General features: G+C 38.9%; 1 protein-coding gene and 1 long non-coding RNA gene across 5 annotated transcripts in view; one reads left to right on the top strand and one right to left on the bottom strand.

The window, feature by feature from the left end:
• The window catches only part of adamtsl5 (ADAMTS like 5), a 44349-nt gene extending 21337 nt beyond the window's left edge, over positions 1–23012 (top strand). For all 4 annotated transcript variants that reach the window (XM_042407741.1, XM_042407737.1, XM_042407728.1 and 1 more), the window contains 10 exons: positions 1575–1635; positions 2431–2536; positions 3108–3235; positions 7550–7673; positions 12951–13037; positions 14690–14853; positions 16278–16494; positions 20453–20584; positions 21574–21645; positions 21749–23012. In XM_042407741.1, the coding sequence (XP_042263675.1) occupies positions 1575–1635; positions 2431–2536; positions 3108–3235; positions 7550–7673; positions 12951–13037; positions 14690–14853; positions 16278–16494; positions 20453–20584; positions 21574–21645; positions 21749–22083 (1426 nt within the window). In that variant the 3' untranslated portion in view covers positions 22084–23012. The remainder of the gene's footprint in view (positions 1–1574; positions 1636–2430; positions 2537–3107; positions 3236–7549; positions 7674–12950; positions 13038–14689; positions 14854–16277; positions 16495–20452; positions 20585–21573; positions 21646–21748) is intronic.
• Positions 13122–25959, bottom strand: LOC121894883. Its single transcript, XR_006095643.1, has 3 exons — positions 24858–25959; positions 23767–23770; positions 13122–13133 (listed from the first exon to the last, which is right to left on the bottom strand). It is a non-coding gene; the product is annotated as an uncharacterized LOC121894883 (long non-coding RNA).
• Positions 25960–27919: the final 1960 nt, after the last annotated feature.

The raw sequence follows: 27919 nt of genomic DNA, 5'->3' as shown, positions 1-27919 counted from the left end.
AAATTAACTAAACACAGCGGTTCCCAGTCTGGGGCTCAGGAGGCTCATGGTAAATCTGAGGGGTCACAAGATGATTAAAGGGATAAAAAAGAAAGAAAATCCGTTTTTTCCTGCTTTTTCTCTATTCTTCGCTTTTTTCTTGTGAAATACCGAATACTTTAATCTATTTAGGCCTCCAAAATTCCTTCAAATTAAACAATCTGAGAGGGAAAAATCACTCTCTTGATTTCTCACAGTTCATGTCTAGAACACATGGCCTTGTTTTAAAGGGTTACAAGCCACAAAGCCCTGGAACTACTGACTTAAGTCTTACAGATTTTCACTGAAAACTGGTTTTATGTCTCCGTGCACCCTGAAGTTACTGTATGTTTCCTGTTGTAAGAAGAAGGTAGTTTCCAGTAAATTAAGTCCTCTTGTGATGTTAAATTACAAAGTAGTGCAATTCAATTTCACTGTAAACAATAAAAATACAATAAAAATACATTAATATAATTTATATCAATATGTCAAATGTTCCAAACATATTTGCTTTCACCACAACATTAAGAGCCTGGTTCATTAGAAATCAAACTTGTGAACAGTAGGACAGTGAAGTGTTTTTCATGTTGTTTGTTGTCTTACTTGTCATTATTAGTGTAAGAGCTGCTCTTGTTTATCAGAAGCTTTGTATGTAACATCCACGACATTATGTTGTTGTGCTATTGTTGATTTTGTGTGTCTTAAGACCTGTGTTTCTTGTCTCTATGCAGCGCAGGCTTGTTTGTATCGTCATATTTTCACCGTTTTTAGTGTTGATTGTATTTTTGATGCTTTTACTTGCAATATTTGTGCTTCCAACTTTTGCCTGCCCAGAGACAACAGATGAAAATCAGCCTTTCTGGCTAACTCTGGCATATTTTCAGAAATGTCCCTGTCAAATAAAGTAATAAAATGAAATTAAAATGAAATTAAAATGAAATTAAATGTTTTCAACCCGTCACAGCAGCCTGCAGTTTCACCACATATTTTCAAGGGCTGCAACTAACAATTATTTTCATTATTGATTAATTGTTATGTCTATAAAATGTCAGAAAACTGTGAAAAATGCCCTGTATAATTTCCCAGAATCAAATGTAACGTCTTTCTTTTTTAAATTGACAACAGTCCTGAGCCCAAAAATAATCGGTTTACTATCATATATGACAAATAAATTATTAAATGATCATATATGAGAAGCTGAAAGCAGCAAATGTTGACATTTTTACATCTTAACAGATGAATAAAACGATTATTAGATTATCAAAATAGTTGCTGATTAATTTATAGTGTCGATTAACTAATTGATTAATGGACTAATCACTGCCGCTATTATCTGACTGAAAAAAGACTCTTTCCTGTTGTGTTTGCGATACTCCCAAAGTCTCATAATCCCATGTCCCAGGATGCCCCCTGACTCAGTGGAGGTGGTTTACTTACTTGTTATATCTTGCTTTCTTACTCATCTATTCTTGCTGTTGTAAGACTGTAAATTTTTCCACTGTGAGATTAATGAAAGATTATTTTATCTTATAAATCTCTTTGTTTCTGTGTCACAGGAACCCAGTGGGAGGACCATGTGGAGGAGAACCCAGACAATACAAGATCTGCAACACCAAGGTCATTTCAACATGAAGGTTTTCACACTGTATGGGAAAAACCGGCTTTCAATGCAAACATTTTTAGAACAATGGCTGATGTTTGCTCTGGAAGTCGGTCGTGTAGGTGTGTTCGGGGCAGGTATAGCAGCTGACTGAGTCGAGAGCTTTCAGGGTGTGATCTGGAATTTCACCGACATATTAACCCGCGTCCTCACCGCACCGCTCTGCTCTGAAATCTGGGATTTCGCGCAGTCGTGCAGCAGTCAGGTATCAGACCTGCTATTGTGTTGAGAAACGTGCTGTGAGGTCAGCGGCGGTGTGTCAGACATGTCGAGGTGTGTGTGTGTGAGTGTGTGTGTGTGGGTGTGTTTGGACAGGCAGTCACTGTGGCCCATATTGATTAAGGGAAGAACACAGATGAGTTGCAGCGTGTTGAAGCACGCTCGAGTGTGTGTGCATGTGGCAGTTTGTTCAGTGTGATTAACTCTAAGCTTCTGTTGAATGGACACAAATCCCCGACTTCTCTGCTGCACTTTATGACAGGAACGTGAAGTTTTGTGTGGAAATAATTTGTTCACACTGTGACATCCCACATGGTTAACCATTTATTTAGGGTTAAGACTCACTTTTATGCTTGAGATTAGAATTATAGCTGGGTTATGTTTAAGGTAAGAGTTGTGGTTTGGTATGTTGGCAGCTGTTATGGCTAAGTTTAACTTTCAGGGGCTAAACACAGTGTTTCTCACAATGCAATGCAACATCCTTACGTTGTATCTGTGTCTGTGTGTGTGTGTGTGTGTGTGCGCGTGTGCAGGAATGTCCCTCCGGTTCGGACGATTTCCGAGAGATGCAGTGTGCCGCCTTCAATGACAGGCCGCTGGTGGCTGGAAACACCTTCAGATGGACCACGTTTCATGGAGGTCAGTGAGACGAACGCCTTCCCAACTACTGCCAAACCGGTGTCAGGGGGATACAAGGTTTTCAAAACAACATGATTTCTCGAAGGCATTTATGGTTTAAAAAGTGGTCAATTCTAGAGCTGCAACAAAACAAGACATTTGAAGATGTCACCTTGAACTTCAGGCAATTTACGATCCATCCCATATGACCTGAACGTGACATAATGCCTCTACCAGCTGGTGTTTTTTTTTTTTTAAGTAAAAGAGAAAGCTGTTCTTTTTGAAATAACTCTCTTGGTTGAACAGATCTGAAAATACCAGCTGGGGTTAAGAGTGTGTTTGTGTAACTGTAGTTTTTGTATTGGTGGCAGTCATGTGACTCTCTTGTCCTCTGTGAGGCCTGCTGGGTGTTTAATCCAACCTGTGTTATGAGTTTTTTTCCCTCCCTGTTCTTCTTCCCAGTTCCCTCCTCTCCTCACCTCCTGCCTGTGTTTCTGTTTCTCAGCCACCTCCCCTCCCCTGTCACTTTGCCTCTTTGCCTATTTTCCCATAATAAACTAACGAGCCACTGACTGAAGATCTTCCCTGCCAGGCTCTAACCCCTGTGAACTCAGCTGCCTGGCCCTGGGTCACAACTTCTACTACAACTTCGGCCGCGTGCTCGATGGCACGACCTGCGAGAAAGAGCCTAGAGCGGTGTGTGTCAACGGACGCTGCCTGGTGAGTGGAAACAATATGTGTTGTAGTGTTTTCTTTACTCACTGTATTCATTCAACTGTAATCGTCAGTAATACTTTATTTAAGATAACGCAGCTTTAACTGAGAAGGTCATTGATATCTGGCCACTAGGGGGCAGCAGAACTCAACAACAAACAGACAGACACACAGTCCTGACATATTATTGCCTTATAAGGTTGTTACAGCTAACAAGTTGGCAAACAATTACCTCTTTTTACATCTAGACGACGCAGAGCAACATTAGCTTTCATCTGGAGTCTCTGTTTGCGGCTGCTGCAAACAGTTTTTTATGAAAACGGTGAATTCTTACATACTTTAAATGTGACGTGAAGCCAAAACTGAGCTAAAACTCAAAGCTAAAAAGCTCTGTTTGTCGTTTGTCTTTGCGAACAATGCCTTTCATATTCTGCAGAGGCTTTTAATTCAATGTTATGCAGCTGTAAATGTCAGGATGAGACATCGGATTGATGTAGACCCTGTAAGAATTTCACTTTTGGTTTTGAGTCGTAGTTTTCGGTGATGATCTAAGCATGAAACTGCTAAATGTCAAATATGAAATATTGGAATTGGTGGGGCTGGATAACATCATTGACTATTAAATATTTAAAAGATGTCATCTGATGTGTGGTAGTTACTTAGAATCAAAATGTTGCAGTTTTGGACTATTTTATTAAGTCAAAGTTCATGTTTTGTGGTAATTTGATGACATGATTGTACCACATATTCTGCTTTTGTGTTTAGATAACATTTCATGTCTGAGAACTTTGGCTACTTTTGTTTAAATAATAAAATATAGAGTTTCAAAGTCTGAGTAAGTGCTGGTTCCAGAAGTATTTCTCCAGTTTTATTACAGTTATATCATCTGTGTTCCTCAACACAGAAACACAGTGTCTTGGATAATTAAGCAATAGACCAGGTTTATGTTTTGGCCATCAGTTTAGTTTTAATCATTTTAATCAGGGTTCTTCTGACAGTTTGGTACGGCAGATGGATCTAAACGCTACAATACTCATGAACCTCAGCCACCATAAATCTGTAGGTGCTGAATTAATCAAACATGGATCCAGATGCATTTGAACTGCTGAGTGTTTCTAACTGAAATGCACAGACTTGTAGTTAACTCCTCTCCTTAAGCTTTTATGTACACAGACTTGTTCCTTTGACTTTTTATCAATGAACCAGACATTTTCAAACACAGTTGATCTTTTGTTCTTTCTCTTTAGTTTGTTCTTTACCTTTACTAAAGCACTTTGAATCGCCTTGTCGTTGAAATGCACTAGATAAATAAACCTGCCTTGCCTTGCCTTTTGGATCCCTGCGAGTTTCCCTCCACTTCATAACTCTGTTGACCTTTAAAAAATTAAGCTGGGGTTGAACTAAATTTCCACTTTCTCTCTCCTCTCTTCATTCCCACTCTGTCGAGGTATAAGTGACACTCTGACTGGTGCTCTCTGGAGAAGTGAACTCCATGCTGTGCGTTAGGGCCAGAGTGCACTCATCAGTGTGGACTGCAACCTTCAGTTAGCATTACAGCTCTGCTCTGCACACAGTCCAGAGCTGCTTCCACATCCAGCCTGTCACCCTGACACCCCTCACACTCTCACACAGATGGGGACGATTGAAAATAAGTTTTTATCCCTCGGGTCATTTGCAGCACACGCAGAATAACGGCATGCATGCATAATACTCAATAGACACATCTGCTGCATCAGGGTGCACTCACAGGCAAAGTTATTTTTACACCGCTGACATAGGATTACTGTGCGTCTGTGTTTACATACTGTATGTCTCTATACATATACTGTATGTGTATGTGTGTGCATGCTAACGTGCAGCCTGTGGTGTAAATAAGTAGATTTATGGGCCGTGGACCAAGGTCAGAGCAGCACAGGACCTGAAACAGGAAGCAGATGCTGCCTGCAGCTGGTGTAGAGGGCTGCAGGTCTCAAATTGAGATCAGACTGCAGAACACATGTCTGGTTTGGACGCAGTGCATGTGTGTGTGTGTGTGTGTGTAACCTATGTAGATGCTCCTTCTCGACTAACTTTTTGCACATTTGCACTTCTTTAATTTGCAGTTGCTGAATTTATCCAATCAGCAGCAACTGATGATTTTCATTATTAATGAATATCAATGAAAACATCTGTTATTTTGTTGGTTTGTTACCAATAATTGTGTCATCCTGTTTTTCCAAACTGTGATTCTGTAATTTTGCTACCTGGTCTACATGTCTGTCCTCTGTTGCTCTTCCTGAGGTTTCTTCCATTTTTTTCCCTCTTAAAAGGTATTCTGGGGGAGTTTTTCTTTATCCAAATTGAGAGTCTAAGAATAGAAGATGTTTTATCGCTGTACAGATTGTAAAGCCCCCTGAGACAGATGTGCCTTGTGATTTGTGACAGCAAGGTACAAATAAAATTGCCTTGGCTTGATTACATCTCTTGTGTAATCTATTATATTGTCAGAAATAGTGAGAAATGTTCTACAAGAGTTGCCAGAACCCAAGAGGATATCTTCAAATAGTTTCTGTCCAAAACACACATGTTTTTGAAACAAGACTAAGAGTTTACAGCCGTGCTAGAAACTGTGAAATTATACTAATAGTTCTATTAGTGTCATATTGAAGTTACCATAAGTTAGCTATTTACACGTTTCCAACTTGTAAATAGTGTTCATGTCAACCTCCATAATTATGAAGGGGAAACTGTGAGTTTTCTGGCAGCTCATATTTACCATCACTAAATAATATGGAAGTGCTTGAAAATGAAGCAAACATAGTCTGTTGTTCAGTGTCATTAAACCCAAATTTAATGGATATAATGTAATTTTGCCAATGCACAGTGTTTTAAACCCTCATACAACCAACTCAGTTATTATACAAGATGGCGTTCATGTCATCTGAAAACTCAATCAGATGACGTGAAAGCTCTCAAGTCCTTAACACAAAGATGGAGTCTTCCCTCCTTCCTCCCTCCCATCCATCTGACATAGCGTGAACATGGTATTAGGTATAGCTGTGATTTGAGCTAAATGCTTAAACATCAGTATGCTAACATGCTTACAGTGCCAATGTCAGCAGGTATAATATTACCAGGTTCACCATCTCAGTTTAGCCTGCTAGCATGCTAACATTTGCTAAGTAGCACTAAATGTAATTAGGTTTTCAGGTGTGTGGTCATACACAAAAGGATAAAAGCCAAAGTGGTTAGAATTTATCTTCTAGGGACATTGAATGTCTGCACCAAATTTTGTGTTAATTCATCCAATAGTTGTTGAGATATTTCAGCGTGAAGTGGTCGACTGATTCACCAATGATGTCATCCTAAGAGCCACAGCAACCCTCACATATGAGAAGCTGAAATCAGAGAATGTTTGTATTTTATTTTCTTGACAAATGACTTAATAAATTAATAAATGATCAGAGTTGTTGTCAGTTATTATTCTGTTGATTGAATTGATAAATCAACTAATTTCCTTTAGCATTTGTCCAATCACATAACAAAGATGTGAGTAGATCAGCTGCTCAAAACCACCTGAAGTAAAGAAATTAGCCCTGAAAGCTGCAGAATGAAAGAATCACCGACACCAAACCATTTTACAGTCTCAAAGTCACATTAATACAGATGTTGTTTCTTGCATGCTTGGTTTTCTGGTGTTTTGCAGGACTGAGGTCGCTCCCTCAGTGGGGCCCTCGTGCACTCTGTTACCTTGTCACCAAGGATTCATTTCCTGTTGTGCACACAGGATGCTCGGAGTGTTTTTGTATTTTTAAGGGGCTTAAGGGGCTGATTATAGGTTCCCTAGATTGTTACTCTCTTGCCTGGGAACCTCCTCCTTGATTGGTTTGCTCTGCAGAGCGGTAGATGAAGGCCTTGGAAGAAAGCAGCCACTGTAATCTATCTAGCAACAAGATTCTCCACACATCATAAACCATCCAGCTCTTCCTCCGTGCTCTTTGCTTTGGCATTTTAACGTTTACAGAGACATTGCTCCTACCCGTCCTCCCCTCTTGAGGCCCTTAGCTGCTGTTTTTTTCCCCAAAGTAAATGTTTGTGAGGAGGAGAAATGACAGGGATAAGCAAATAAGAGAAGGAGCGAGAGAGTGTGTGTCCTCTGGAGTAGACTTTAAGGTGCAACAAAGACAAAACGAAAAGAAAGGTTAAAAAGTTGCCAGGGCTCCTGTCAGAAAATGTGTGAAGTGGGAACGCTGCTTCTCAACATGCTGTAAGAGAAACAAGTTTCAGCAGAGACATGAAACTTCCTAAATAGTCACGTGCATGTTTGTGTGTGTCGTACAGAAGCCCGGCTGTGACTCCATCTTGGGTTCGAAGGCGCAGGAGGACGCCTGCATGGTGTGTGGAGGACAAAACACCACCTGCATGCACCACAAGAGTGTGTACCAGAGCAACGGTCTGGAGGCAGGTAGGATACACACACGCACACACACACACACACACACACACTATTACATTACCTCCACGAGGAATCAATTGAAGCAGTTTCCAATCAACACGACCAACACGATGTCAGGATTATTCCAGGCACTACTTGTGTTTTTCCCTCCCAAGTGTTATTAGTCATTCAAGTTTAGTCAAGAGGTTATTGTTCTCCGATAAAGTGAACATTAACCACGGTAAAAAGTTGGCCAAACAAAAGCAGTTGGCTGCTTTCCATGAAGAAATTGAACTAACAACAGTTCCTGTGAAATTACATATGTTAAGTTTTCTGGAAAGGAGGAGGAAGAACGCAGAGATTTTCAGGCCAAAGTCAAGGCTCCAAATGACACTCTGGCTCGTTGCCACCAAAATACTTTGTACCTACGTTGGCACCTGCAGTACAGACACTAACATTGTTTCTGTCTGCACATTTGCAACGGTTTTGTTTCCATTAGGGAAAAAGAAAAGATGTAGAAGAAGAAATATGTCGGCACCTATAAATAGATAACTTTTATTGAATTGGATAATAGGTTACTGAAGACACAAGCCAATGAAAACTCTTCTGAGTCCATGTGACTTTTATTTCGCTTGGAATTGTGCAGTATAAACCAAAACCAAGCAAGCACAAAAGTTCTACAAAGTAAGCATTTTATCTATTATCTATAGGCAAAAATCCTAATAAACACACATGTAGTCCAAAGTATAAGAAAGTATATTTCTGTACCAAGTGATGACAGGAGGATTCATACTATAATATATTCCAGTGCAAAAATGCATCCATCATGATAGACAAGAACATATTGACTGTAACTTCTTCTGCTGGAGCTCTGACTGCATTTACTCTGTATTACAGTTCAGTTTGAAACATTTCTGTCAGTGCATTGATTATTATAGCAAATTGTTATACGGTCAAATTTGAAAGAAAAGCCTCTGTTCTTTGAGGTGAAACAGGAAGTCTAGTCTTTACCTGCAGCAGATAAACGTCTGTGGAGGAAAAGATCATTAATGTAGTTCCTGGGATCCTTCTTTGCCTCCAATATTATAAATACAAATAAACATAAATTTCTGCTTGGCACGAAATAGTTTGGGAAAGTTGTAGGTTGCTTATTGAGACGATGTTTGCTAACCAGAAAGCTACTTGACACCTTGCGAGCGTTGAAACACCTGCAGCAACAAGTGAAAAAAGGCGAAGGGGATATTAAAACTGGCAGCACAAACTCAGTTGTGGCCTATTCAGCTTTTTGGAAGACTTTAATGAGGATTATTCTAGGAAAACTAACCCCCAATAACAAACAAACACATACATGAACATTAACACTTATTGAAGTCAGCAGACAGATAGATAGATAGATAGATAGATAGATAGATAGAAGAAGAAGAAGGTTTATTTATTTATTGAATGGGACAGTGTGCAGTTTGAAACATTAAAGATACACTGCACCAGAGTTAGCTTGAAGCTAATTTGCATCTGTAGTCCCCAACAAAAAACATACAACAGTACAACAACAAACAGTAAAAAGCAAAAAAAAAACAAAAACAAAACACACAGAACACACCATACAAAATACACACAGCACATCAAATACACCCACAATGTCAGTTAGAAATAATGTAAACTAAACTCAGCTGTGTGACTCAATGGTTACACAGCTGAGATAGAAAACAAAAATTCAACTTGCTATGACTAAAAGCGAAACGATGTTATTAGTACCAAACTGTTGATGCTGGTCAGAGGACAGGATGTGCCTTCTAGGTAAAGTATTTATAATTGGTGCAGAAAAAAAAACCAGAAGATAAATATATACATTAAACGAAACAAACACAAGTAGATCACCCTGAGAGGTAAGAAACATGATGTGCTAAATAGGCTGATACGGATAAACACTCATAAGTAGCAAAAGTACATAAGTATTATGAGCTTGATGTAGTTAAAGTATTGCACTAAAAGTAGTGGTTTGGTCCCTCTGACTGATATATTATTATATATGACATCATCAGATTATTAATAGTGAAGCATCAGTGTTAGAGCAGCATGTTACTGTTGTAGCTGCTGGAGGTGGAGCTAGTTTACACTACTTTATATACAGTTAGCTAGTTTAGTCCAGTGGTTCCCAACCTAGGGGACGGGGCCCCTCCAAAGGGTCAGCAGATAAATCCGAGGGGTCGTGAGATGATTAATGGGAGAGGAAAGAAGAAAAAAACAAAGTTCTGATACACAAATCTGTTTTCAGGCAAAATCTTTGATTTTTGCTGAAATATTGGATCATTTGAACATTTATTGAAATGAAAGCATGTGAGAAGTTTAGAGGGAAAAATCATTATTTGGTGGAGCTGTTAACAACTCATAGACATGTGAAATGTGACCCCGACTACACACTGCTTTTTGTAAGACGTCAAAAGCCAAAAAGGTTGGAAACCACTGGTTTCATCTTTAACAATGTGTTGTATTTTAAAAGCTTGTTATATTATCCATTGTGTCAAATCTTCATCTGAAAAGTAACTAAAGCTGTCAAATAAATATAGTGGAGTAGAAAGTACAATATTTCCCTCTGAAATGTAGTGGAGTGGAAGTATAAAGTAGCATCACATTGAAATACTCAAGTACGATTGTACTTAAGCTCGGTACTTGATGTACTTAGTTACTTTCCACCACTGCTCAACATTTTATCTTAAACATTTATAAATGCTAGTCTGTCATTCTCACATCCAGCCTGGGTCTTTGGGTTTCTACCAGTCGACATTGAACCAAGATGGAACAATGTTGGCAGTGATTTAAGTTCACAGAAGGGAAAGAAAATTAAATTAGCTTTGATCAAGATGGGACAAAAATTGCATTTAGATCCTGTGTTGCCCTCTACTGAGAATTTAATCAAATTGTGAGATTTAACACATCAAGGACACACACATACACACGAACAGAAAGTACCCAGCACCTCTCCGGGTTCAGCTCTGTGTGTAGGCAGAGCAGAGCTGACAGATGGAGTGCCGGCCATAATGGCTCAGATTGAGCAAGAAGAAAACAGGCTGATAATGGTTGCTTTGTTTGGGCGACTCAACGGCCTTGGGAGGTTTTCTCTCCTCCTGCAGCTGCGTTTCCCAACGAAGGGAGAACCGATGGAGGACGGCGGCAGGAAAAAACGCTCCTCACAAGGTCAGACGGCCTTGCGCTCATCGCTGCCTGTCTGTAACTCTGACATTTTGTCTTCATACAGCTGAGGCTCCGCAGACAAACCTTGCGCATAGTTTCTCTCTTAAATGGGTAAGCAGGAGCAACCAAAGTTAGGCGCTCTTCAAAAGCTGTGATGAATGCTGTTCATCCAGCGGCTGCTTTTCACTCCAGAACAGCAGGGGAACCATAGAGCTGTCCCAGCCTCCCCTTTTTTTTTGTTTTGGCTCAGGAGTGAAATATCACTCTCTAATGAATGGTTGTGATTTCAGCTCATTCACAAATTGTCTGTCTTTGTGCTTGTAAACTGATTTTGTAAACCATTAATCACAGTTAATCCTTAACTGACATCATAGATTCTGATTGTTTTATAGACGATCAAGACTGTAATGCAAACCGCGACCTGTCACAGCCTGTGTTTGGCAAGATCTATAAAAAAAAAAAAAAATTATCTGATTACTGATCCAGATTGTTTGTGAGTTATTGATCAATTACTGATGACTGAAAAATGACAGATGATGATTTTGTGGGCTACTCAAAAATTAACTCGCAATATAAAGTACACAGTACAAAAAGAAACCACTGAACTGTAATAATGTAATAAAGTAAAATATTTAGAGTCATGCAGCTTTTCAGAGATCATTTATTAATGTAAAGGAGTTTTTTTTTTTTAAAGAATTTATTATCGAATAAATACCCACCATGTGCTATCTACAAGTAGCTTTTCACTCCTCAAATTAATTAACTTAAACCTGCATTAATGGGGTTTTTTGGCCACAGAAACAGGTAGTGAACACAATATTGACATATCATTACATCTTAACTTGAGATTGATACTTGTTAGCACATAGTTGCTTATTTCCACATCCAGCAGTTACGGAGCAACATTATCATTCATCTGAAGTCGTGTTTCTGTCCACCTGGTGAATCTAAGTCCAATATTCACTCTCTTTTAGCTCTGTTTTTGTTCTCCACCAACTCCTGAGGGAAATATCTGGTTCTTTAGCTGCTAAATGCTCCACTATGTTCACCAGCTAGTCTACAGCTAACTGTGTGTTTGCCGTTCGGTGCTTAGCAGGTAGTGTACAGTGGGTTTTTGGAGATTTTTCTCTGAAAACAGCTGTCTGCTGCGTCCCAAAATGACGCTATGAGAGCGCTGAGAGTGAATCAAAACAGTAAAGTTGCAGCAGTTAAACAATGAGCTGAAACTCGCTATAAAGCTCCGTAAAGCCGAGAAGAGCTGCAGAGTCGCTGATAATCCTCTGTAGGTTCATCACTACGAGCCACAAGCAACACATTACACACTGACATTTCATATGTTGTTATGATAGAAATATTGATTATGGCCACTTGAGAGAGTTTCTTTTGGAAAAACCATGAATCACTTTAATGCTCATGGAAGACAATCCATGTTTGGGTTCATTTTGTGGTTTGGTGGTGTGTTTTTCTTATTTGATGCTTTGAACATCACAGATTTATAGTCTAATAGAGTTCAAGTTTTCTTTTTCCAAAAACACTGGATACTACACTTCCCATAAACCAATTTTATTGTCTCTTTCATTAAACCCTCCCTGCCTATTAAATGCTTAAGTCTTTTAAACTATACGCCCCCAGTTTATAAGTCAAGCTTTCTGTTAAAAATGTGTCATCTCCAAGACAAAACTAGATTAATTCCTTCAAACTTAACAAATCTCCCTCAGAGCCAGAAGATATTATTCTCCTTATGACTAGTAAGTTGACTTTGACATGTGAAATGCCTCTTTAACAACAACGATGCTCTTTATTTTGGGTTTTATACATGACTTCTCATTACGTTTGACCTCTCTAGGTCACATCTCAGCATCTCACACTGTAAACAAAACGTTTACAGTCAACCTGTAGTTTGAACTTTTAATGTTCACCTTCATTTAGATTAAAATAACTCGACTTTAAAAGCCATCCGAGGCTTTTCTCTCTTTGGCTATCGAGTTGTTTTTGATGCAGTTCATGTTCCAGGTTGTAAAAAAACTGACGTTCCCTTTAATCATGTGAAGTCATTAAAAAACAGGAAACTTAACTTTGGATCCAAGCCTCTAACTGAGTGTCTCTGTTGGCCAGGCGGACCTTTCGGATACAACGAAGTGACCATGATACCAGCTGGAGCCACTCACATCCGAGTCACCGATAACAGCAGGAATTATCTAGGTAAGATTCAGCCTGTCACACATGTATAAACACAGGCCACCTGGTATGCTGTTTATATCAGTTTCAGCTCTCTGCAGATGAGGGCACTTTGTGTCACTGGCTCCATAGTTACAGTGTAAATCAGACACTTGAAATTAATTCCTAGACTATTACTTCCTCTCCCCAGAGACAGGAGGGGCTCAGCAGTTATTTCCAGGTAACATAATAACAAAGGGCATCTATTCTCATCTTTGTTTATGGGATCAAAATAAAACAGGCCCTGAAATGGCACACACTGTGGTCTTGAAAGGGAAGCTAGTAAAGGCTTTTATCTGGCAACTGGGGCAAGGCAGGTGAAAGTACTTGTTTCCAGTTCATGTCATGGAAAATCCCTCTCTAAGTACTGAGGAGAGACAGCTGCCTTATATAGTCAGATGGCATATTTCTATCTCTGAGCGCCTGCCTTTAGCTTAACATGACCCACTGATATGAGGAGCAAATTTTTGGCATTAAATGACATGGCTGGTAATTATCTTGTCAACACATATCATATGCAGAGCTATGTGTGTGTGTGTGTGTCCAAACCCTGATATATCTTATTCCTCTGTGCCGTAGACCTCTGTTGTTGTCCAAAAACTATTAAAAATAAGTCAGTGAGTCACACTGTTGCATTGGATGACATGCTCCTTCATCATGAAGAGTTTGGTCACGTTAGTTTGTTTAGAAACGGCTCCAAAGACTAATAACAGCATCAAGTTTTCAGTCTCCAGAGAGTAGTTCTGTGTAAGGCAGACGCTACTGAGCATGTGAGCAAATGCGGTTCTGTTTACAGCTTTTGCTAGCTTGTTGTGCTACATATCACAACCTCTTGACTTTGTGCTACATCGTAAATTCCTCAAAAAACTTCAGTACAAATCAAGAGGTTGTGATGTGTACTAAGGGTGTGCCCGAATACAAATACGTGATTCGGCAAAGCACAAATAGTGGGTTTCTTATGAATATTTGTTTCATACAAATATTTTAAAAATTATTTGTTTTCAGGAAGAAAAAAAAAAAGTCAAATACCAGCATGCAGGTTGGTTACATCTCTATCTCAGTGTATCTCCTCTGCTCCGCTGTTACGTCTATCAGCAGGTCTCACTGCTACATGACGCACATTTCCTAATTTGGACATCACTCCTGGAGACACTAATAAAAACAAAGACAGTATTTTTAGGCCTCTTTCCACTTTTATTCGAATACAAATACAAATAATTTTGCTGCCTCAACAAATACAGATACAAATACAAATACTGGGCCCTCTGCACATCCTTAATATGTAGCACAACAAGCTAGCAAAGCTGTAAACAGCGCATGCTCAGTGGCGTCTGTCTTACACAGAACTACTGTCCGGAGACTGAAAACATGATCACTGTTACTAGTCTTTCGAGACGTTTCCAAACAAACTAATGTAATGAAGGTCTACGGCACAGAGGAATAAGATATATCAGGCTTTGGATACACAAACAATACTTGTTAGTAGGATGAGTTCATTGTTGGTTTGGCTCTGTACATGAGATTTGTTGACAATAAAAAAAAATATAGAAAATCGCCAGCGTTATCCTTTAACTCATAAGAAATATTTAACTCAATATCAACACTGAATGACACCAAACGTTTCCTTCCTCTCTCAGCCCTCCAGAACGGTCGCTCCCAGTTTGTGATCAATGGTAACTGGAAGATCAGTGTACCAGGCGAATACAACGTAGCTGGAACAAAACTGCTGTACCGGCGCTCAGCAGACACCTGGGAGAGCTTTGAGGTGCCGGGACCCACCCAGGAAGACCTGCATCTCATGGTGAGAGTCCCTGAAGACACTAGACCAGGGCGGTTTGATCAACATCTGGTCTCAGGAGCTGGAACATTTAACGTTCTTTTGTTAATTTTAACGTAATTGTAAAGTCATATAATTTAAGTAACTTAATTGTATAGTTTCGCCTGTTTGCATGTGACCTGTATTTTATATTAAAGTCAGGCCGTACTTTATTGAGCCCGCCTGTCTGTTTACTCACCAGACACCATCGAGCCAGCCAGACAGGCACCAATGCCAGTAAAAGATTAACACGTTCTCCTTTCCAACATTGTGCAACATATTGTAACCCTTAAGTTATTTGGCTTATCTTAAAGCATTTCATATAATAAGAAAAAAAACAGGTTTGGATTAATAATTGATTGTTTCCATTCAGGTTCTGTGCAGGTATTTCAACCTGGCTTTACTACCAAACAGCTGTTAACTATTGCCTCCTTCTGAGATACTTTAAGAACAATAAGAACATGAGTTTCAGCTGCGTTCTCTTTGCTTTACAAAGCTTTTTTTGTGTGTAGGGATCGGTCCTGGGATTCATTGCCTATAATTTGTCGTAGTGCCCTTGTAGCTAGCCCTTAGGGTTAGGGTTAACTTAATCCTTAAGCAGAGGAGGTTGTCTAAAGTTTAAATATCAAACCCCAGGACTAGTCCTCAAAAAAAAAGCTTTAAGCTCAGAAAAAGCAGTGAATGTACGGTTCATTTAGCTGCAATACCTTCTTGTTCATCACTCATGTATTTTAGTTAATCTTGTAACCCTTACCCCACCCATTTAGGATTAAAAGGCAAGGCGAGTTTATTTGTCTAGCATGTTTCAACCACAAGGCTTTACATGAAACATAAAAGACATTAAGATCAGATATAAAAGAAACACAAGAAATTGTAAAAAGACACATTTATTTAGGATTACAGATACAGTGCAGGGATACAAGGACAAATATTAGACAAAGGCCACCTGGACCAGACTCTGTAACGCACAGAGAAAATCAATTAAATCAAAAGTTATTTCTCGACCTTGGAAACCACGATTGGTAAAACAATCTCACCATGATATCCGATACAATAATAGCTACAATTGAAAGCTCCAGAAAAGCCACTAAATGGACCTCATGGTGAGATTGTTTTGTCAACTACAGAGGAAATAGTTAATGCGGTTATAAAGACATGAAAGATGTTTTTGGTTCTGGTCTGATGGCAAAATAAGGAACAGAACCGAACAATGTAAATGTAACACTACATGTGATTTAATTTCAGTATTTTGTCAATATTGATGCATGCATATAATGTGAAGATATATACAAAGCTTACACTGTACGCTGCACTATCAGCTAAAATGTGAAAGCAAATGGAAACAGATGAAAAGATTCAAAGCCTTTTCCAGGCCGGTCTAGATGTTTCCATGTGGTCCTTGTTTGCAGGTTCTGGCAACAGACAGAAACCCGGGGATCGAATACGAGTACTGGCTGCCACCAGACCAATACGCCCTCTACCACGGGAGGAGGAGTCCACTACGTCAGGCTCACCACACTGCCAGCTACCTCCCCTGGGACCAACCCACCACTACAACCACTACAACCACCACCACTACTACTACCACCACCCGACCTCCCCCTGTCACCACGCGGTCCCAATGGTGTAAGCTTCATTTAACCACCCTCAAGTATATTCACAGATGAAAGCAAGAGTTTAAAGGACAAACAGAATTTAAATTAATCAATTATCTACACACCTGCATGTCAGTCAAAACTCTGCTGATGTTGGGAAGAACTGAGACTTCAGCAGTTCTTCACAGCAAACTACTAAAGCTAATGAAGCCTTCAATTAAAAGCTTCAAACATAGAAAAATGTCTATTAAAGTAAATAATTAGTTAATAAAGTTAATTGCTAAAGAGGCATCCGACAGAGCAAGGAAGGCAAGCGGACAGACAATGAGACAGTTTCAAAATAAAAGCAAAGGCGGTAAACAGTAAAATGATAGTTTACAAAATAATCTCATTACAGGGTCCATTAGTAGCTGTTCTGGATCTTTTGATTGTATCTCACTGTCTTCATCAGCAGAGACAGTTGCCCAGCTGTGATGGAATTGTTTCACTTTAAGGACTTTTCATACATGTAAATGTAAATTTAAAGTATTTACTACATTATGTCCCACATGCCAACAGTCATGCTACAGTATCAAAGGTATAAAAGGAGTTTGGCTACTTGAATTATGCTGCAAGAGCACAGAGAAGCTTGGATTAATCTGACCATTTTATGTCTGGTTTTGGAGCTATATAAATATGTCTGTTATCATCAGTAGTTTGGGAGATATAAATTTAAAGACGCCCTATGGGGTTTTCTTGTAAACAGAGTTTATGTTTATATTCCATATTATCATCAAAACATATTGTGTGTATCCTTGAAGTCTAACAAACATTTCCTTCCTCATAAAACATTTGCAAAGATGATTTTTTTTTTCTTTTTAAAACTGAAACCTGCATTGTTCTGATCCATATTTGTGGTTGCAGCATTACTGCCAACTGCAGATCAGTGGGAAACCATTAGCAGGAATGGTTGTCAGGATCCACTCATAAAAACAGTGATCCGTAGCGCTACTAGTGTCTTAAGAAAAAAAAACATTTAATTCAGTTTCCTCAAAAAAGGCCTTAGAAGGTATGAATAATTCTCCAATTTAAATTACAAAGATCTTGAAAATGTTTTCTTGCCAGCTGTAGACAGTAACATTATTTTTTGTACATCACTTGAAGGTTGTCGGGAGACAGGAAGCTCTTTTATTATTTTTTATGGAGATTCAGTCAGCAAACACTACTGATAGCTGCAGTAGCTAAAAAACTCATCCACTGAAAACTTAAATCAACCTAAATTAATTATTTTGTAATTGATTAATCCATCCAGCAATTTTCTGCTATTTGTCTGGATCCAAGTTATGTTAATTGATTATATTTCTAAGAATTATTATTATGTACAACTGGGAAGTACTGACAAAAATGTGATATAAATGTCAATAAAATAATGTACTTACTAAATAACTGTTGGCCTTATCGTCCCAACCTGTTTTTTATTCTTTGACCAGTATGACAGTGAAAAAGGTGTTAAATTGCCTTCTACGTAGTATTAAAAAGGTTTTAAATTTAATTTAGTGAACACTGTAAAAACACTGTAGTGGTCAAAAACTTCACAAGGAACCTTTAACAAGTAACTTGTCTGTTCTGCTGCTTTAAGACCTTTAGTGGAGTTTCAGCTGACATGTAAGTAGATAATGACTGAACTTAAATTCAAGGTGAGCGACTTCTGTAAGAACCATATAGAACCGAGTTTATCAGCCTCACGAGGGCGTTTTATTGCCTGTACGTGAGAAGACTTTGACCCAAAGTCTGTAGCAGCAGCAGCATCGTAATGTATTTCTCCTTTAAGTAGAGTTGCAAAGATTGATAGAAAATTAATCAGCAACTGTTTTGATAATCGATACATCTTGATCAAATTGAAATCCATGCACACAGGTGTTTCCAGTCATGTACTAATAAGAATGATAAAGGCGTAAGCTTTCCAAAACTAACAAGTTGACTCTAAATGAAGAGGAGGATGAGGGAAATGTCAATCAATCACAGTGTGTACACGCCCCCCACACACAGCCCTGAGAAGAAGTCCAATCAGGCACGATAAGTGAAAACACCTGTGTGGTGGATGATAAGTGTTCAGGGGCCTTAAGCGGTCCATCTTCTGACCACATTAAAACACAAAACAGGAGTCTATCTGCCGGCTGACATGGTGGCTGCTGCTGAGGAATGCGGTTGGTTTATCTCTCATGATAAGCCTGCAGTACATATGTGCTGAATCTGTCCTGACCTCCTTAAATACTCAAATTCACATGGAAATATGCACACGGCCCGAGGACCTGTGCCTTCTGTTGGAATACATCCAACACTGTAGCCTCTCTGGAAATATTTTCCAGCTGGTGGATTCACGCCGAACAGAAATTGACTCTTGTTGTTTCCAGAAATAGTGTGTCGACTGTTTGTTAGGTAACATGGTGATATTTCCAATTGTTGCATAGTAATTCTATATAATCGACCCTGCTGACAACAGGAAATTATACAAATTAATGCTAATTTAGCGCATATTTTCACATGATATCCATTGTTGTAAGATTGTACTTTCACTGTTATACTCTGCATAATGTTTCTGCTGTCATCGTTGCAATTAAATTGGACCTTTGCTTTTTTTAAAGTTCATTTTCTCACTTTGCCCCGATACCGTCCACCCAGCCAGAAAGTTGTGGTTTCATCTGTTGAGGTTTTTTTTTTAATTCTAAATATCCGTCTCTGAGATTTCTGTCTCCTCTCAGTAGAATGAGAGGTTGATGGAATTTAATTTGTGGTGCTCAGAGCATTGAAACGTTGACAATGATGTGAAATTTTGAAATGCTGTTTTATTAATCGATTATTTGACCGACGGAAAATGAATCAGCAGCTATTTTTATAATAGAAAAATCATTTTAGTCATTTTGTTGCTGGACGCAGCTTCTCAAATGTGAGGATTTGAAGATTTTCTGTGTCATGTATGTAGAAAATAGACAGTATAGTGAATTTTTTTTTGACTTTTTGACTGTTGATCACACAAAACGAGACATTTGAAGACGTCACCATGGGATCTTTGAAATTATAACGGGCATTTTATGAAAATATTATGAAAATATTCACAGATTATTCAAAAATGCCACACATTCAGACGCTATTGTAACACTCCCATACTTGGATGTTGCCTGTGCATTTCATGGATAGTGACAGTTTATACTTTAAACACACAGTCTTTCTTTATAAATTGAAAAATTATATTGATCTTGCAGCTTAATGAAACATTAAACCATCGCTGGCTCGAGAAAGGCTGCAAATTTCATAACAAGAAAAGTTCTGAGCAGTTATGATTAACAGTGTGAAAGACTCGGGATTGTAGCTATAAATGCAGGGTTTGGGATATTATCTATTTTTGATACAACATATTTGTTCATACACCACAGGCATTTTAGAAAGAGGTCTGCTGTTTCATTAGATCAATATGTCAAAAAACAAGGAATTTCCTGTTTTTCTCAGCAGCATTTTCAATAGTTTGAAAGTTAAATAGGTTGAGGAAGTGGTATGAATTCACTGGTGCCAGTACAAGAGCATTAGTTGAATCCAACTGAAATCCTGTTGCTTAAGTTCGGCCGAGCTAACAGATACATTTTAAGGCACAATACAACACAACATGAAGCAGGTTTTATTATCTACAGCAGAAGAAGCTGGCCTTTGTGTGTTTCTTCTGATTTATTCTGCTTTCATAGTCGTAGTCAAGTGTTCACAACAACACTGGCTCTAAGCTAATGCTAATGTAACATTTACTGCTCAAAAATGATGCAGAAGATCAATTTCTTGTGTAAAACTGCAAAATATCATAGCATATCATGTTAATATTACCACCGCTAACTCACAGCAACTCATGTTGAAAAATTCAAACAACTTGCTTAGATTAAAGTTTGCTTTGAGAAGATTAATGTAAAAAAAAACCCAAACATTACAACATTGTTGATGACAGATTGTGATTTGTGTCTTACTAGTTTTAAAGCCTGTGAAGCCGCCGCGTCAACCTTCCCACCACAACCGCCAGCAGCGCCCTCACCAGCCCATCCTGCCCCGCCTGGAGCGGGAGGACAACCACAGAAACCTCCTGCCTCAGCCTTCACCTGGAAGTATGTTCCCCACCTCATCCCAACATATCACCAACTTCCCAGCTAACCACAACCTGATAAAAAAAAACTCTTCATCTTAGATTTGATGTTTTATTCAGAGTTAGGAAAGTGACCCAAAGCAGTAACTTGATCTCAATGATGTCTACAGGTGCTGAATACAAACATACTATGTGCAAACAAGACCTCTTTATAATTATAACATGGACCAACGGGGCTACAGTATGCTAGCTAGGATGCTTCTAGTTTGCTAGCTTGCTAGCTTAGCCAAAAACCTAATTCTCACCTCATTATTCAGTCAAACTTCATGTTCCTGTTAACCTATTTGGGGGAAATGGTTAACGGGTTACAATTTGTAGTGACTGATCATCCAGGTGATGTCATTTTCAGGCCACACTGAAGCAGTTGGCGGCTAACATTCGCTAGGCTAATGTTTGTCATGTTGTAGACTCACAGGTCAGCCTCTAAACACTTTGCTCATAGAGACTGAGGACAATCTCCCAAGTTTCATTGTTAAAAATGGGTGGAAACAATTAGAGACTTTTAAAAAAACCTGCATTGCACCAATCCAAAGTCTTAAAAGCAGCCCTTCACATTGGGGCAGTGACATGTGGTTCACTACGGAAGAGAGTAGAGGGAGAGCATCAATTCTAGTAAAGTGTGTCCTTGAAAAAATGTAAGGGGCATTATTTTTCCAACTGGCACATAAGGATGACATCCCTACTCTAAATATCAACCACAAAATTCTGGTTTGTTCATTTCTTTTCATAAACAGGGAAACATCCATCAACGAGGAGAACACCAGATATATTTAAATCTGTGATAAAATGGCAAATGTGATTTGGAGGTTTGATTGATATCAACCTTCTCATCTAACTCCCAATAAGAAACCAAGCTAGCATATTTCCCAACATGTGGATGAATTCCTACAAGTCCTCTTTTTATATGAAGTCTATACTTGTGAGCTTACTTCTGCTCGGTTTATCCTGCAGGGCATTGTGGGAAATGTCTGCGGGTTAAAGGTCGAAGGGAACGCCAGAGACAGTATTGCAAGAAGGACTTTGGTAAGTCTGAACCTTGTAGCTTCAATGTATTTAAATAACTTTAGGTAGAAAACTACGTTTCATGTGTAAATTGAAATATTAAAATATCTTTATTTCCCATCAGTTTTCAGAGGCAGAGTCCTCGGGAAGCTGTACACAGGCGAGGAGACACGTTATGACGTCCAGATCCTCCACTCCTACCGGAACCGCTTCCGCCTGGAGCACCGGGAGTTCCTCTGGGTCCCTAATTTGTGCGACTGCCCCCACATGGAAGAGGGGCTACAGTATATACTGATGGTGCGTCGGCACATTAACTATGAGCACACGCTAAACCGCATCCTGCTGGAGGAGGACAGCTACGTGGTGCCGTACTCACCCAGAGAGGACGAACTGGTGCGACCGCTCGAAAGGCTCTGCAGCAACAGAGGACCCAAACAGCGAGGAGAACCGAGGGGATGAGTGTGTGTGTTTGTGTGTGTGTCTCTCAGAGAATAGAGCTCATACTGAAGCTTTATTTACTTCCAATGTTTCATTTCTGGACCTTCAAAACATCACGCTCCGTGGGATCTAAGCGATCCACGCGACAGCCTGATGAATTCCAGAGTGGCGTCACTGGAGAAAGATGACAGCTGGACCGTCGACGGACACTTTCAGCTTCATTTGAAACTCGCCACATTAAGAAAACCAAAAAGACTCCAAGTTTATTTAAAAGCCTCACCAGCTTACTGTACCATATAGAGCACTTTAGGTGGACACTTGTGCCCACCTTTAAACACATACCAAAGAGAAGAACATTGACTGAAATGGCCTTTTTATTATTGCTGTTTTTCAACAGCTCATTTACTTTTTTATATCAATGAAATTTTTCGTGTGTTGTTTTTAAAGGAAAAATCCACCTCAAAACAGCAGGTTTTCAATGGTTTCCTCTGCTTATTCCTGGGAATAAATGGCCTAAATCTCCTTGATGTCAGATATTTCCAGCAGCTCAGAAAGACTTAAAAGCAGCAAATGTTTCAGCGATCTAAAATACCAACAGTCAACATCAGGTTTTGCTGTCAGTCCTCCAGAATTAAAGAGTGAGGCCTTCTTTCTTGAGCCAACACGTAGCTCTGACTTTCACCAATCACACAAGAAGAAAATCCGTCGAGGAGGAGCTGCAGAGACCAATAAAGTTGCAGAGTAGGAAGGGTTATTTTCAGGAGTGATTTCCCTTTCAGAGATCCGGAAATACAAGTCCTGTTAGGTGACTTACAGGTGGAGCACTTCCAAGGCTTTGATGGACATAGAGTATCCATTACCTGCACCGTTAACGATGAGCAGAAGTTAAGGATTACGCTTTGTAGAAAGCTGATAAATCATTCAGCAGTATGAGTTATGGTTAGCCAACTCACGTGAGATATTACAGCGTTGATATTTTGCGTCTAGGCTCTGACCTCATCATTCCCCACAAAGGAAAAAAGACATCTCCTATTGGAAAGGTAGACTGAGACCCTACAGGTGGAGGCCGAGCATTTCAAATGATGTAGGTGACAGCATACTGTATCTTCCAGGTGAGCGGTGCAAGCAGGCATGCAGCTAAAGAGTGTTTGGAACACTGAATGCTTAAAGGATTTGGTTGGAAATAGAAAAACACCAGCTAAACATTATGAGAAGAGAGTCTTGGATATAATGTATGTTGCAGCGTGAAGAGTACGCCATGTGGGTGTAGTGGTGACTGGAATTGGCAAATCCGTTTTGGATGAATTCAGCGCTTATGTTTTGCTTCTAAGAGACGTTTTTCACAGCAGACAGGCAGGAAAAGCACAGATGGAAATAATAACATTAATGACGGCTGCATTGCATTAAGGTCACTCTGCTATTGTGCACATTCACTCACTGATATTATTATTATTGATATTATTATTTACACCTGTGCTTTTCCTGCTTTGACCAAGCGGGTATTTCCATCCTTTTTCTCAAATATGATCACTTCTCATCACTTCTGTCTCCAAAAATCCAAGATGGCTTCAAAACAGGAGTCAACAAACCAACGGGTGACGTCACGACGGTTACGTCCTTTTTTTTTTTTACAGTCAAAATGTCTGCCGAAAAGGGTTCATTGTGACAATTAAGTGTTCTGAATTAGCTACAGCTGTGAGTCACACTCCTCTCCATAGCAATGGCAGCTGAGGCTCATGGGTAATGTAGTGTTTATGCCATTTTCTACACCAAAGTGACAGAAAAAACATAATTTCTCATAAATAAAGTGGAAATAAATAAAACAATGGCGACGACATAAACCTGTAGTGTCATTAAATTATGCAGGAAACTCCTGAGTTTCTACACTACAATACCTGAGTTCTGGTACAGATACCAAAATTATTACATTATTTTTTCTGTTTGGGAAATATCTGCACCACAAACTATCTAACTATTCTAACTTTTAACAGTTCTAACAGAGTCTAACTCTGCTATCACATATCATTATCTTTTAAATCTATTCTAGGTAGCAAAATTAAAAAATAGAAACATGGATTTGCCAAAAGTTGCCAAAATTATAATTCAATGATCACAAAAATACTGAACATTATAGACTGACGTCCAAACGCAGGTTTTGAAGGTGGATTTTTCTTTTATCTTTAACTCAAGATATAGTAACAACATATTGCTTCACAGTGTATTTATGTATAAAAATAAGCTTAAACCATAACACATTACTTGTGTTCACTTGTGTAACGTCTTTCACAGTGTTTATGTTGCTCATTTGTGGTATTCATTTTTTTTCTAGTGTGTTAAATCAGGTCTGTTTTGTGATGCTTTACATGAAAGAGAATATGAAATATACAGTATTTTATTGTGTGGCACTGATTAGCTACAAATATACTAAAGTATCATTTGACTATAATTATTTTTGAGAACTTGCAGTCTTGTCGGTTGACTTCTGTGCATCGTGTAATGTATTTGAAATATCACATCTCCTGTCAAACCTCATCTAAATGTGCCAAAAGAGTACGGATGATAAAGATCCGCTCTGCTTAATATAGAGTTTTTATAGGAGTTTAAAAAAAAAAACAACTATTGTAATTGAATTTGGACTGAAAGCAGATTACACACGTTTAGAGGCGCCTTTAGACTGTGCAACAACGATCGTTTACTGCATGTCACATTGTGCGAGATGGGCATCTTGGTCACAATCTGTGTCAGACTGTTCGATATACGTTTGAGGCTGTCAGATTGTGAGATGAATGCAATACAACTCAATGCAAATAGTAAAAAGTATATGAAAGCAGAGACACGTCATCATCCATCCGTACTGCTCTTATGTTTTGAAAATGTAGCAAGTTCACACAAACTTCTTTTTCCTTTTGCCTCCATCTCTTTTTGTTTGTGTGTACCATGGATGTATTAAGGAGAACTGGATACCACGTTCAAAGATGGTGCAAATTCATTCCCTATGAAAACTGCTCAGTGGTGTATGAAGCAGAATAAAAAAACAGTCTGCCATGTTTCGGCGGTCGTCCTCGTTTTTTTGGGCCCATAGATCATTCACAATAGAGTCCTTTTCCACCCGAGCTGGTTCAGACTATGCACGTCTGAGACTTCTGCTTCCAGATGGCTCTCTGCTCACTTGAATGGGATAAAATAATTTAACCATACGACTCTTCTAGACTTCCCAAATGTTATCAGACCAAACGGATCAAATCTTGATAATGAAACGAGTCATTTTGCGGGGGGTTGTGACACCCGTTTTACCGTCACTCCTTCTCCAATGATCGAGTATGAACAAGATGCTTTTTGGGCCAGCATGCATCACATGACGGACCCGGAAGTTGTAATTACACGGTTTGGCCTGGCGCTGTTCCTGCAGACATGGTGTTTGCTTTCTAAACTGCTGTGCCAGCCGGTTTATTCTACATCATTTAATGTCATATTCTGATTGGTTGGGATGCAGACGCGGGTCGTAGCAGCAGTCGCATTCTGACACTCTGAGAAATTTGCTGTCGAGTCTCATCTAAGACCATCGTTTTCGATTTGACCACATTTCTCTCACTATCGTCTCTTTCGTCTCAGAAAACCCAAAATCTCACAGTGTTAAAGGAGCCTGAGGTGATTCTCGCTATGTATCAGGCAGCGAACAGTTGAACAAACCAGACATGAGAACAGCAGCATTTGTAAGAAAACAATGTATTTACAAAAAAAAGCTTCACATCTACAACAAAGGAAACACGATACTAAAAGTACAGATAATAACAACTGTATGTGTTTTATTTTGACTGAACCAAATTACTGCTCATCAACTGTAAGAACGTCTTCACACATTCAGCTCAGTTTCCCTTCAGTAGAGGACGGGGGGGGGGGGGGGGGGGGGCTATTTTAGATTTATAACACAGTTCAACTCGGTGTCTTGCAGACACGACTACTTCATCTGAAGGCATGAGATAGAAATCTTCTATCCCTTCTGGAGTTCAGATTTCTTTTTTTCTGTGTTCTTTGAGCACTCCAGGTTTCAGTTTTTGCTTTTTCAAAATTCAGTAAGAGATGCAAAAACATCATGTAAACAATAAAGTCACATTTAGATCTATTTGGACTATAAACAGTACTAATGAATAGAGAAGTGAATGATGTACCGTAAAGCAACAAGCTTGTTCCTCATTGTGAGTCAAATGCAAAGTATTTTTTGCTCCCCAATTTAACAAATCTGTTATGTTGACCTTTGAAGAACATCATACATTTCAGTTTAGCTGCCTCTCACTTTGTCAGACCTTCTGTCACTGAGCATTTAAAAATCAATCCTGTGAAATGATTCAGAGAAAATACTGAAAGAGAATCTGGTATTCCCATTATCTTGGACCATTCAGGTTTATTTAAACACACACACACACAAAAAAACCCTTTCTTTGGCTTTGGACCATATAAGAATCATAAGCTGCAAGTTTGTGTTTGTGAATGAGTTAAAAATGCAATTAAATTGGTTCTGACTTTACATTTTCTGGTTTGTAAGTGCTAGCACTAAATGAAATAAAGTTCATGCAATTATTCTGTGTAACTACATCGATTGTAATTCATTATCATTCCGGCAGCTGATTTTAATTTAGAGTTTTGTACTAATTTGTGGTGGTAATGTGGAGGATCAATATTAAACAAATTCAAAAGTCCTTAACAGATGTTAAAGGAACAGTTTTACATTTTTGGGAAATATGTTTATTTAGTCAGAGAAGATCAACGACACTCTCATGTCTGTGCATCAACTATGGAGCTACAGACTGGAGTCGATTAGTTTAGCATAAAGACTGGAAACAGGAAGAATAGCTAGCCTAACTCTGTCCAAAGCTCCTCTAAAGCTCACTATTCTACATGTTTTATCTGGTTAGTTTAATCCGTTACACAAACAGAAATGTAAAATCGCCAAGTTCGGTTTTACAGGAACTTGTGACCCATCAAAGAAATCGTTCCAGAACAAACCACAACTTGTCGTGTTAATTAGTGAGCTCTAGCGGTTTTAGAGTTCAGAGTTTTTTCACTTAGGACAGAGCCAGGCTAGCTGTTAGCTAAGCTAAGCTAACTGACTGCTGATGGTAGCTTCATATTTAGTGTACAGACCTGAGAGAGGTATCGATCTTCTCATCTACCTCTCAGCAAGAAAGCAAATATGCATATATGCTGCAACGATTAGTCCACTACTCAAATTGCTGATTAGTTTAGTTATTTTAATGATCATATAATTGTTTTAGGTGTTTTTTAAGGAAAAATGCGAAAAACTTGCTAGTAGCAGCTTCTCAAATGTGAGATTATTAGGCTTTATTCTGTCATACATGATAGATGAACTTAAAATCTTTGGACTTTGGGCTGTTTATCAGACAAAACATGACATTCAAAGATGTCACCTTGGGCTCCAAGAGTCTATTTTATGACATTTTATAGACAAAACGATTAATCGAGGAAATAATTGTCAGATTAATTGATAATGAAAATAATGCATATTTCCCAAAATGTAGAACTGTTCCTTTCAGGCACCAAATACCTGAAGGTTCTCATTCAAACCAAACACTTCAGTCTGTGTACAAAGTATAAAACATCAATCAATAAGTTCATTTTATTCACCCACTGATGATTAAACCAGAGAGACGTCTGCTGTAGTGTTTGGCTGAACAGAAAACCTTCACTCATGGTCGGACGCCACTGGCAATCGGCCTCAATTTTAAGTTCATTTTTGTAATTGTAACATTTTTTACAATGTAATTATTCCTTATAAAGGTCACAGATGATGCTATTAGCACTCAGTTCTCTGTTTCCAACTTGGGGGAAAGATTTGTTC

The sequence above is a fragment of the Thunnus maccoyii genome, chromosome 1 (genome assembly GCF_910596095.1).
Source record: "Thunnus maccoyii chromosome 1, fThuMac1.1, whole genome shotgun sequence".
Lineage (NCBI taxonomy): Eukaryota > Metazoa > Chordata > Actinopteri > Scombriformes > Scombridae > Thunnus > Thunnus maccoyii.
This window is presented reverse-complemented; position numbering and strand designations above follow the sequence as displayed.